This window comes from Phaseolus vulgaris, chromosome 6 (assembly GCF_000499845.2).
Source record: "Phaseolus vulgaris cultivar G19833 chromosome 6, P. vulgaris v2.0, whole genome shotgun sequence".
Taxonomy (NCBI): domain Eukaryota; kingdom Viridiplantae; phylum Streptophyta; class Magnoliopsida; order Fabales; family Fabaceae; genus Phaseolus; species Phaseolus vulgaris.
Genome location: NC_023754.2, coordinates 28,723,236 through 28,736,819, shown reverse-complemented (window position 1 = coordinate 28,736,819; position 13,584 = coordinate 28,723,236). Strand labels below are relative to the sequence as shown.

Sequence of the window (13,584 nt, the reverse complement as noted above, 5' to 3'; positions counted from 1 at the left end):
TGAAGATTATGGGATATAAAAACCGGATTTTGTGCATTCAACTACCTGTCATGCTACTTCTGTGACTGTTTCTGTTGTCTACTACTGCCAAAGAATTTGTGCAAATATATTACAGATTAAATGTGTTTTACTTCTTTTATGACTATGATAACTTTTACTTTTTCTTTTTTAATTTTATTTATTACACGAATTTACTATTATATTACTACTAGATTTAGTATGTTTGCTAGTCCACGTAAATATCATATATTTTACTTTTACTTTTTAAAAATAAAATATTGATTTTGAGTTTTATAAATGTATACAAGTTTAAAGTAGTTTATTTTTAGCTGCTTGAAATTATTTTTTCCTTTAATTTTTAGTTACATGATAATTTCATTCGTTTCCCTTCTTAGAAGTTTTTTTTTTTCATTTGAAAGCTTTTTTTTTCATTATATGATTTCATTCTTGATTTTTTCTTTGTATGATATTTTTTCCTAGAGTTTGTTCCTAAAATCATTTGTATTTTAAAAGTTGCATGAATAGAAAGTTCATGTTTGATATGAAAATGAATGTATGGAACATAAATGTATAAATTTATCAGTATCTTGAATTTTTTAATGTTATTGTAATGTCAAATTTATGTATTTGTGTAATTTGTTTGTATTTATTATCATAGAGTTATCCAAATGTTTTATCTTCCCGAGTGTATAAGGTTAAAAAAAATAGATGGTTGTTGAATTGTGTTTTAGGAACTTTTTCACAGTAAAAGTTTTCATTTAAGAAGACAAATTTTCATGTAATATTAAATACTGTATTTTTTAAGTTTGTCATTTTGATTGTTATATTAGAAGATATATCTTTTTACAAGTAACACTTGTTGACCATCTTTAACTTCATTATTCATGAAAACAGTTAAATTGAGATTACATGTGTTTTAAATTAATGTTATCTAATTTTTTTCTATCAATTAATTACCTTTTTTTAGATTTTTTCATCAAAAAATGACTTAATTTAAAAATTAATTATCTTTTAAGTCTTTTTACATTTTTTTTTAAATAATCATGAGCTAAGAGCCTAAGAGTAATGAGAAAGTTGATTGTGATATATTATTCAAAGTGTCGCATCAAAACCTGACTTCTATTCTGAAAAACTTCTTAAGGAAGTAGTTTGTTTCGTACACAAAACGTGTCAAAGAAGTTTTCAATATGGTGAACACGTTTTATAAAAAATAAATTGTTCATAGTTATTTTCTGCGTATATTTATTGTGTATTTGGAACATATAATGGAAACTACAGTTAAAAAGTATTGTAATTGATAGTGCGTATATGTGTACATGTTAAGTGTGAGTAATTAAATTAAGATTATATATTCGTTTAATTTATATAAATAGAGGTTTATGATAATTGCTGACAAGTTCAAGAAATAATTAAAAAACAAGGTAAGAACACAGCAAGTGGTTTTGGAGATTTACAAATATTAGTGGTACAAGTAAAAAACTTATCAAATCTAACTAAGTTATAAATTAAAAATATTGACCTAACAAAGAAATAAATTACATGACAGATTTTTGAATGCAGATAATAGTGATAAAAATAGAAAATTTTAAAATAATAACAAATAATATGTATAATACATATGATAATTTATCATTGTATACCATTGAAATAGTAATGAATAATGAAGGTGATAATAATAATTATAATAATTTTTTTTCAAACAAAGTACTATGTATTATTATATTTTTCTGTAAAAATCTTGACATAGAAAATATTTACTTGAGTTTATAAAATATTGAACAAAACAATTACCTATCAAAAACTAGATTATATATCCGAAACAATAAATAATTGTATGTAAAGGTTACATTGTTTATGTATATTTAATAACTTTAACAGAGTATTACATTAGACTTCTCATTTCTTTTTATGTTATTATTATTAAAAACACTACTGAAATTATGATTGTCAGTAATTTATATATATAGAGAGTAGAAAACTCTTATTATTGTAAGGAAAATAAACTAAGATAAACATATTATTCTTATTTTTTTCTTTTTCTTTTTATGTGTATTACCCATTATTTTGAGTAATTTTTTAAAAAATATTTGCAAAGAAGTTAAAGTAGATTGAATTAATGCTCAAAATAAACATTATATTTAATAAAACTGAAATTTGTTTGAAAAGAAAAATAATAAACCAAAGTAAGTAATTAAAATTTAACTAAAGGTTATCTATTTTATCAATTTCAATATATCTAAAATTCATTTATATTTGGGTATTTATGTTCTTACACGATCTGAAAATAAATAACTTATTATCTTATGAAACTTGTCGGTTTCACGGTCTTATGGTCTTTTTATTTAGGTTTGAGTTTTTTATTATATTCATTGATTTGGACTTGAACTTTGATGTATGAATCCTCACTTGTTGAATTAAGTCAACTCGAACTACTCAACCTCTGATCTCAAAGTTTCCTATGGTGAATGTACCTGCAAGAGGCTTTAATGATAAAGTCATAATTAATTTTAGTTAATTATCAAATAAATTCATTATTGGGTTGATCACCTATTTACAATACTCATTTATTGAGCTTTAGATCCAATTAAACTTTTAGTCTCCGTACCTATATTTATTAAATATATTGCACGTATTTGAACCTATTTAATGGATTTCACTATAGTATTTGACTATTTAATTATTTATTTATTTATAGTTAATTTTTAGTCTTATTGAGCATTCCGTCTGCACTAGTTACCAGGTATAAGGAACTTAAAAAGGCATATATTGAAACTTATTTAATTGATTTTATTATTTATTTATTTTTACATAGTTTTAAGTCTTATTATTAACCTTTCAACTTTTCCATCATTGATCTTAGACAATATAATTTATAATTTATTTTGTATACTCATTATTTATTGTAGATAACAAATACAAAAATATATTGATAATAATTATACATCTACCTATCATATCTTAACCTAAAGTTATACAATATTCAGTCCATAGTTATTACAATTAAAAATAAATTTAAGAAAATATATATACCACATTTTTACATGTTATTATTCATATTGACAAACTTATTAGTTAGAATAATCTTCCTTTTCATTGTTTATTTTGTAAATCATCTATACATCCGTATGAAAGAATTATTTGAAGTTAAGTCCAACCAATCAAATATATGTTATTATGATTTTTTATTCAATTTTTCACTTTGAATGATATTTCATTTGAGAAAAAAAATATAAAGTCAAATGCAAAATCAATTAAAAAAAGTTAGATAAATATCAAAAATATAATTGAATCTATTTTTTATTTGATGAAGTTAAGTTTACTACACATGCATAGTGTATTTCTAGTTATGATGTTAGAGAGTTGGGATATTATAAGTATTGAAGAGCACTTTGTTTTATTTTCACTTATTTTTCTCTCTTCTTGCACAGTTCGGCCCCAGGTTTGCTTTTCCTGTCGTTTCATCTTGTTTTGATGATATTTACCCAATTCTCGGTCACTCACTCACTCCAAGTTCTTCTTTTTTCTCTGATTGGTTACTGATTCTCACAATTTACGTGACAAAACCTCATACTAACTTCGTTTCTTTCTTTTCCCTCATATCCCATCTATTTTCTTCCGCTCTCATCTCTAATTTTTCTTTTACAACTCTTTTCGATGCATGCATGATTGTGATTGGAACTAATCAAAGATCTTTTCTTTACTGATTTGAGTTCTCCCGACATTTATTCCTCATTGCAAAGCAAAGCATCTTTTAACATTTTTTTCTTTTCAGTTCTTGCTTATTCATTCACGAACACAGCCTTCACTCTTTCTCAGTGCTATAGGCAGGTTCATCCTCTCTACCAAACAAGTTTTGATTTTATGCTTGATCTAGGGATGTGAATGGGTGATGATGTATTCGATTCCCCTGTTGCTTTCAATTTTGAAAGAATTGATCAAATTTATGTTTATTGCAGGTCTTTGATTTTCTGACAGGTTTGTTGTATTGGGATGGAAGTCTCTGGGCAGAATATTGTGAAGTGTGAAGAAGAGAAAGCATTGAAGTGTTTGCTTGATGCATTTGGCTCTGTGTTTTCTCTTGAAGAGATAGCTTCTGCTTATTGCAAGGCGAGCCGGAATGCTGACTTGGCTGGGGAAATTTTGTTTGAAATGCAGGGAAGTTCTTTAGGATCATCTTCAACCACCCTTGATTCATCCAATACAGATATCAGGACTGAAGGGTCTTCTGAATCATCAGATGGACATTCCCTTGAGAATTCATTCCAAGAAAGGAAAACCAAAGTTCGCCCTGTTTCGGCTGGTACTGTTTCAAGCATTATTGGCAAGAACTATGTTAGACCTGCTCCATCAGCAAATGGGTCTTTTGGGACGAAAAAACCAATTAAGTTGGATGCAAAGTCGCTGCCAATGACCGGAATCTGGCGTGAAAAAAACAAGCCAGATGTTTCGAGTTCTAAGCATGATCAGCTTCACCAGGATATGGAAGATTTCTTATTTAAAATGCTTGGAGATGGCTTTCAGCTTGAACGAAATATGATACGGCAAGTTCTTGGTATGAAATTTTCAAATATTGTTGCTGTTAAAACGAAATTGAAGCCGGTTATTTTCTCTTATTGTATGTATGATATTTCCCTTAATGCATTTTGTATTTACAACCTCCTTTTTTTTCTAAAATTTACATGGCATTTTCTGTCTCCGGCTCTACTGATCATTTCGTTTCATTGTAGAAAACTCAATTTTACTACTTCCTAACCACTTTTTTATTCAAATTTTCCATTATCCCATACCATATTTGTTTGAATATCTGTTCTAACGTATTTTATATACATATCAATTCTCAAAAAATGTTGAAATAAAATTACACAAAATCTATGTTATTTGTACTTAACAATAAAAAGTCATAGGTAGCGTAAAAGATACACACAAATACCAACAAATGTAAATGATAAGTTTCCTTGATAGAAATCATTAATCACCTTTAAATCCAAGTTTTCCTATTAAAGCTGTAGATTTCATATTTGGAAATTGAAATCCAAAAAATGTCCTGGGTTTTTTGAATCATCACGGTGCTGCTATCCCGCCCCTGTAGTAGCTTATGGTCGCAATGGCACAATAGTGGTGATATATGGTGATCAGTGCTGCTAGAATTTCTCTTCATTATATCATTATGTAGCTATTTGAACATGATTATAATGGGTTACATATGTATGTTGTTTTAATAGATTAATGTTGTCCAGTATTGACTGTGTGTCATGCCTAGAAAATAAAATAGATTCTACTTTGATCTGATGCAATGCAAGCCTTTGATGCTTTCTACCTGGACTTGGCTTAACCAATTTAATGCTCAAATTTCTATCTTGGGTGCATAAGTTCTTATGTAATAAATCTGATGCTAGTTTGTTTTATCACTTCTTACAATTAGTTATCAAGCATATTGGCTTAAACATTTACTAAATGCCTCAATCTACCAAGTACCACTACTGATGTATATACCTGATTTATTAACTATTTATTTTATGACCAAGCCAAGCAACGCATGGGCTGAACTACATTATTGTTACCATTATTTCTTTAGTTTGTATTAAAAGCTGACTGATTTTATTGCAAATATGCAGATACTTGTGGGTACGATATTCAGAAGGTACCTAAACATCTTCTTATGCTTCTGTTATTGATATTTCTTTACTTTGTTTTTCCCACTTTTTTTGGGGTTTATACCAGAATCTACATTTTCTTTTTCCATCCATAATCTCATGTAGTATTCAAACAATGTAAATCGACAAGGATATGATTCACTTTTTTCTGGTTTAAAAAGTAAAATAACATGGAGCTTATTAATAATCATGATTTTTCTGTTCATTCAGACTACCCAAATCTTGTATTTTCTTGCTTCGCTTATTACCTATGCCTAATAAATATATATTGCAATCATCCAGAGCTTGGTGAAGCTACTCGATCAATCGAATATGGCTTCAGGCAAAAGGAAATCTGTTGTTGGTGATTCAGCTGGTAGAGTAAGTATACACGCCAAGATTATTTCTTTATGTTGAAGCTCAGTCTGGATTATGTATTCTATTTTCATTATGTTTGGTTATAGATATTATAATTTGTAAATTTTGAAATTCCTTTGCAAATGGCTCAAGATTTTGGATTAAATCCACCTCAGGACAGATTTTAGGGAAATGAGACGGTTTACCTCCTGCTGTGGAAGTTGTTTGCCACCTGCCACCTTCTTGAATAATGTCTGTCGTTTTACACGAATTGTTTGTGTAACTAAAATTCGTATGAAAAGATTGCAGAATGTTTTGCAAAAAAGATATTTTTGAGCTCATTTTTTTTCTGACAATTATTTTCACTGTGTTGGTTATGTCTATTTAATGTTTTTTATTCTTGTACTTGATTATTACAAAAGAATACTTATGACTTGTTGGTGATGATTTTGTATTCTCTTTGCTTTTGACCTTCCCGTTCAGAACATTATATCTTGATGTATACATTAAAATTCTAGATTCTTAGATTGCTATTAAAGCTAACTGCACTTTTACAGTTTACAGATATGAAACCAAATTCTGAAGTGCCTTCTTCTGAAAGAAAGTCTCAGGATTTAAATTATCCCAGAGGGTATTTGTTTTTTCTTTTCTTTTTTCCTGTTAATATCTACTAATTTTCATCATCTTATTTGCCTTTAAAAATCACTAGACAAGGGAGTTGTATTGTACTTCATATTTTTTCAATTTAAGTCATGCTTGAACAGCATAGTGAATTCATTTTCATGATATTTTGGGTCTTAATTTCTATTTTCTTTGGGATGCAGAGATAGAAACATAGCTACAACTAAAGGAACGGAATTACATCAACAACAAAAACAAAAACAAAGATATGACCTTCAGAAAGAAGTATTGTCTTCTTTGTTTGATTATCAAGGGCATTCTGAGGTGGAAGAGGCTCCTAAAAGAATTGTAAAGGATTTGAATATGAAATCACGATTCGGGCGTGTGGTTTTTGAACCTCCCAAAGACTCCCCGGAAGAACTCAACATTGACATGGACTTCTCACGACCAGAAAATATAGACGGTACTTCATGTTATCTGGAAAAATGGATTCGTATTTTCTTTTATTTGTTATAAGTTCTCTTATTTAGCTACATGTCTTTTGTAAAAGCAGATTTGTGTCTAAATTTTATTTCTCACAATATGTATCTGTACAATGTATTTTTATGATGCTATTGCTATACCTTGCATGTGCTTCCTAAGCCGGAGGAGAATTATTGCCTTGCAATTAGTTGATTCATGTACTTCTCTCACTCTGGGACAAGTATTGGAATGTTGGAAGAATTTGTGATACAGTCCCAGAATCAAAATCCGTTGACCATTTATTTCTTAGTTCTTGTCACATAATATATATAGATATTATATTTTATCTTGTTCTGAAGTTGTGTTCTACTTTATATGAAGATTGAGTGCTTTGTATATTACAGATCCAGAGGACGAGGAAGAGTACAAGAATGTGCGTAGAGCTGTGAAGGAGTACCGAGTGGCAATGAATGAATATTATAAAGCAGTATGTTTGCATTTTCTGTTTGGGTTACACATTTTATCATTGGATTAGATAGTTACTTGGTAGATTAACCTGGTGCCGGGTTTTTGTGATGGACACTGTAAAGACTAATGGGTCATTTTGTTACATCAGGCAATTGATGCATTTGCAGAGGGGGATCAAATCAAAGCAGAAAAACTGTTAGAACAGGTAGGTTTTTGATAGAATTGAGCCCAGCAATAAGTTGCTTTATAAGGACTTATGTAGAGTTCTTTCATGACTTAAGTAGTACTGCGTCTTGCATTCAGTTGTTTTTTCACAACTACCCCTGAGAATTAAAGAGGCTCTTTAGAGCTTGTATGATTAGTTGCCATTATTTCAGAAGTACATTTTTCAAATCAGAAAAGTTACTATATTTGGTTTATGTTTAAATATGGCGCTTCCGATTGTCTTATTTGTCTAGATAATGGAAACCAGTTATAATTTATTATCCTAGTTTCTCCAAAATTTGGTCATGCATTGATGCATGCTAGGTGATGGCAGGGACAGTTTTTTCTGAGCAAGGCTCACGATGCTGATGAAGAATCGAACAAAATTATTCTTGAAACCAGGTTAATCTCCTCTGCTCTTAAATTTGCATTGTTTCATTCCTTTTTTATACTTCGTTAAGGTGGTCATTTGTATGTTATGCAGTACAATAATTATTTTGTTATATTTGTTGGCAGCAATAGTGAAGCAGAAGAAATGGTGCTTGACTTACGTGACCATGGTTCAAATGAGGCTGTGAGATTACTGAAGTGTCACCTTTCTTCTTTTTCTGGCATTCCATGTAAGCTACGACATCGTACTGCTGATGAGTATAATTTATGGATCCTTTTAAATTTTCCTCCCTTTTTCTCTATGGTAATTTCAATATTTTCTTATCTACATCAGCATACGAGTACCTCAAGGTTATGGTTCATGCAAATGATAACCCTAAAGGGTCTCGCAGAAGACTACGGGTATTAAAACTATTAGAGCAGGAATCTATAGCATGGGTTGAAGGAGACACTGCTGATACAATACTCATCCGCTTGTCTAACATAGACCCTAAGAGTTTGAGTTTTGTCAAAACTTTGTGAGTCATCATCCAGCTTTATTGATCCACAATCTGTCATTAATTCATGAAACTTGCCATGAAACTTGGCATTAGGGTCGTGATTTCTGGAAATGTATTGCCATAGTTTGCATCAAATTTTTGCAACATTTCATCAAATTGCATTTGCATGGTAGTAGTAAAATTCTACTTTAGGAAAATTGCACTGATATATGAAAATCATATACCTTCTAATATTTAAATAAATACCCACTTATATTATTTTATTAATAAATCATCACTTAGTTTTGTTATGTTATTGATATCTATACTTTTTACATTTGTAGTAGAATTGTATTAAAATGATATGTAAATATATTAATAACTTAAAAAAATTAGTAATATATTTATAATAATTTATTTATTCCTATATTTAAACAATTTTTGTGACCGACTTCGGTTGACATCGGCCCGAACCGATTCTGCTCAACATCGGCTAGGGCTGCTTTAATCGACATCAGCCCGGACCGACTCCACTCGACATCGGCCTGTGCCGACTCCGCTCGAAACAGACTCAGGATGACTCTGCTCGACATCATCCTGGACCGACTTTAATCGACATTAGCCCAGACCGACTCCACTCGACATCGGCCTATGCCGACTCCGCTCGAAACAAACCCGGGATGACTCTGCTCAACATCATCCTGGACTAACTTCGTTCGAAATGGGCTCGAATTGACTATGCTCGACATCGGCCCAAGCCGACTCCAAAATTGGCTTGGGTTGTCTCTGATCTACATCGACTTGGGCCGACTCCGGTTGACATCGGACCGAGCCGACTCCGGTCAACATCGGCCTGAACCAATTCTGGTTGACATCGACCTGAACCAACTTCAGTCGACATCGGCCCGAACTGACTTCAGTAGACATCGACCCAGATCGACTTCGGTCGACATCGGCCCTGATCGATTGCGGTCAACATCGGCCACGGTCGACTCTACTCGACATCGGCCCGGACCACCTCCGCTCGACAACGGCTCATGCCGACTCCTCTCGACATCAGCCCGGGCCGACTCCACTCGACATTGGCACAAAATCGACTCTGTTTGACATCAACCCAAGCGGACTCTGCTCGACATCGACAAAGGCCTACTTCGATCGCTCGACATCGACACATGCCAACTCTGAAAATCAACCAGGGCTGACCTTGATCGAGTTTCGCCCGAGCTGTCTCCGATCGTTATCGGCCAATGTCGATTCTGATCGAGATCCACCCGAGCTGACGTTGGTCGATTTTGGCCCAGGTCGCCTCAGAACAATATCGTCCTGTGCTAACTCCTGTCGACATCGACCCGGGTCGACTCCAGTCGACGTCGGCCCGGACCGACTCCGGTCGACATCGGCCAAGACCGATTCTGCTTGACATCGGTTAGGGCCGACTTTGCTCGACATCATTCCAGACTGACTATGCTCAAAACAGACGGGACGACTCTGCTCGACATCAGCCCGGACCGACTTTGATCGAAATCGACCCGAAACGATTGTGCTCGACATTTGCCCAGGCCGACTCTGAAAATTGGCCCGGGTTGTCTTCGATCTACATCAACTCGGGCCGACTCCGGTTGATATCGGACTTGACCGACTCCGGTCAACATCGATCCAGACCGACTTCGCTCGATATCAGCCAGGGTCGACTCCACATGACATCGACCTAGGCGGACTCTGCTCGACATCGACAAAGGCCCACTTCGATCGCTTGACATCGACACATGCCAACTTCGAAAATCAGCCAGGGCTGACCTTAGTAGAGTTTCGCCCAAGCTGTCTTCGATCCTTATTGGCCTGTGCCGATTTCGATTGAGATCGACCCAGACCGACGCTGGTCGATTTTGGCCCAGGTCGCCTCTGAACAACATCATCCCGTGCCAACTCCTGTCGACATCGACCCGGGTCGACTCTGATCGACATCGACCCGGGTCGACTCCGATCGACATCTCCACCCAGACCGACTCCGGTCGACATTAGCCCGAACAAACTCTGGTCGACATCAGCCCGGACCGACTATGCTCGACATTGGCCCGGATCGCCTTCGCTCGACAACGGCCCAGGTCGACTCCGCTCGACATCAGCCCGGGTCGACTCAGCTCGACATCGGCCCAGGCTGTCTCTGGTCGACATCGGCCAGGGCCGACTTTTCTCTACATCGGCACAGACCGAATCCACTCGACATTGGCCCGGACCGCTTCTGCTCGACATCAGCCCAGGCCGACTTCCTCGACATCAGCCCGGGCCGACTCAACTCAACATTGGCCTGGGATTTACTCTGCTCGGCATCGGCCCGGGCCGACTCCGCTTGACATCGACCCAAGCGAACTTCGCTCGACATCGACCAGACCCACTTTGTTCGCTCGACATCGACACATGCCAACTCTGAAAATCATCCAGGGCAACCTTGGTCACGTGTTGCCTGAGCTGCCTCCGGTCAACATTGGCCTGTGCCGATTCCGGCTGACATCGACATGGGCCACCTCCGATCTACATCGTGTCATGCCGACTCCAATCGACATCGATAAGGGTCTAGTTTGCTCGACAACAACCCGGGTCGACTCCAGTCGACATCGGCTTGGACCAACTTCGATTGACATCGTCCTGAATCGACTCCGCTCAACATCGGCCCAGGCCGTCTCCGCTTGACATCAGCCCGGATCGACTCCGTTCGAAATTGGCCCGGACCGATTGTGCTTGACATTTGCCTAGGCTGACTCCGAAAATTGGCCTGGGTCGTCTCCGGTCTACATCGACCCGGGCCGACTCCGCTTGAGATGGTGTTGTTCACGGTGGAGACGATTCGCGGTGGATGAATCGCAGTGCACGACGACTTTGCGGTGGAGGAATCGCAATTGGAGGACAGTTGGCTCGCGGTGGAGGAATCATTGTGCATGACGGCTTCCCGGTGGAGGATGACTAGCGGTGGAGGACGGTTGGCGATGGAGTGGAGTGGAGGAATCAGGGCAGAGAGATTTTAAGGATTGAAATAAAAATGGTTGATGAGAGAAAGGGCACAACGGATTGCAAAATTGATTGCATTGCATTACAAAAAAGGAGTTTTTTCCGGGCTGATGGGCTAGTCCACCCTGTCCCATCGTAAGTCCATGCGGATTATGTAGGACGAATTTAAGTGAATGGACGGACTTAAGTGAGTTGATGGGTCAAAAATAACTCGTCCCATGTTATTTCTTGCGGGTTACGGCCGCGCCGGCGCATGTTGCCACCCCTATATAAACTCATTCTTCTTACCATCACACGAGTGCAAACACACCATTATTTGCAAACACACCATTATTTGTGACTTGATTATTCCTGCAACAATTAGTTGAACGAAACCATACTTAACTTTTTTTGTTATCAATTATTTTTATCTAAAAATTTACTGTCATACGAATAAGAATATGTTAAGCAAATCAAAATTTAGTTTATGTTGGAAATTGTTTGAGTGTTAGTATTATTAAAGCATATTAACCATTATCATTCCAAAAAATTTTAAAAAATGTAACATAAACATTTATCAAAAATTAAAACAATATAATTTTTTCAATTGTCTTAACTATGTAATGAATTAATCTTTCTGTCAAGGAGATAATTAAATTGATATATATATATATATATATATATATATATAACAAATTTATTATTGAGTTTGTTGACCCTTTGTGACAAATTAACTATTTTTATTAATTTTTTAACTTCACGATAAATTTTGTTCTAAATCTATCAAACTTACAATAAATTTAATCTTCAAGTTCAAAATGAAAAAAAAAATGGTAATAAAGTTGACAAACTAAATTATATAACTTAAGCTTTTAATAATAATTGATGTGTTATGATTGATTGAACGTAGGTTCTTCTATACTACTAGATTTTTGCATTTTTTTAATTAGATTTGATCCAACCAACTTATTAATTGGATTGGGTTCATTGATCATAAGTTTTGAAATGTTCTATATTTTTGGTATATATCATACATATAAATAAAATATTATTTTTATAATATACTAGTTTAATATAAATATTTATGCTCATCTATTAAACTTTTAAAATAGCATGACATATCTAATAAACTTATATTTTAAAAAAAAAAACAATTAATTTGATTTTCATAAAGAATAAATATTTAAAATTAAATTTTTAACTCTATTTATATTTATTATTATTATCAAAATATACACTATAGTGGAAATTGTACAATTAAAATATTTGTTATTTAAATCATATCAACTACCATTTATTTTGTTGCTAATATTTTATTAGTATTTCTAACACCATCATGTCAATTTTTTCATGAAAAATAATATTAATTATTTATTTAAAAAGAACAATTACATTACATTGGAATAAGATCTTTACATCACTAATTTTAACTCACTGCAGACATCGTTTTGTATTTAATTTCTATGGTTTAGATTTGGCTAAAGCAGTTTATAAAAACACATATTTAGTGATGTTTCAATAATTTAAACTTTGTAATATATTTCCTAATGTTTTTGTAGAACTATAATAAAACTTATGATAAGTTGATGAACTCAACCAAGTATTTTAGTATTGATGTGTATGTATACAAGAGAAATGAATCAAGAAGCTCCAAAACACACAAAAGTTGTTATTTCTATACTTATAGAAACAAAATTCCAAAATGCATTATATACATATCTAAAAAGTTTTATTTAGTAGAGTTCACGAAAGAATATAATGAAATCGATTTTTAATTATTCTGGAATATATATTTTTAAATGATTAATATTAATCGAGAGTGTTCTCAAATCAACAATTAGAAATAGCTAAAAATTAATTTCTAATTATACAGTGCAAAACCTTCATTCTAAGAATTGTTTTGAAATAGGAAAAAGTAACCATTCGTATGTGGTTTCATGTTAATGTTACAAAATATTTACCATTTCTTTATAAATTATTTTTAT

General features: G+C 33.8%; 1 protein-coding gene across 6 annotated transcripts; it reads left to right on the top strand.

Annotated features, from left to right (window-relative positions):
- Nucleotides 1–3,367: 3,367 nt before the first annotated feature.
- On the top strand, nt 3,368–8,770 carry LOC137832596 (putative nuclear RNA export factor SDE5). 6 transcript variants are annotated; one of them, XM_068640833.1, is made up of 12 exons: nt 3,368–3,439; nt 3,773–3,824; nt 3,957–4,552; nt 5,616–5,641; nt 5,937–6,014; nt 6,548–6,621; nt 6,815–7,074; nt 7,478–7,560; nt 7,690–7,746; nt 8,080–8,147; nt 8,262–8,365; nt 8,470–8,770. In XM_068640833.1, exons 3-12 carry the CDS (start codon nt 3,991–3,993, stop codon nt 8,655–8,657), a joined length of 1,500 nt encoding a protein of 499 aa, XP_068496934.1. In that variant the 5' UTR covers nt 3,368–3,439; nt 3,773–3,824; nt 3,957–3,990; the 3' UTR covers nt 8,658–8,770. The 6 variants fall into 6 exon arrangements, with proteins under 6 accessions (XP_068496934.1, XP_068496937.1, XP_068496933.1 ...); XM_068640836.1 differs by having other exon boundaries at nt 3,408–3,439; nt 3,773–3,828; nt 3,976–4,552; XM_068640832.1 differs by having other exon boundaries at nt 3,408–3,439; nt 3,773–3,828.
- Nucleotides 8,771–13,584: the final 4,814 nt, after the last annotated feature.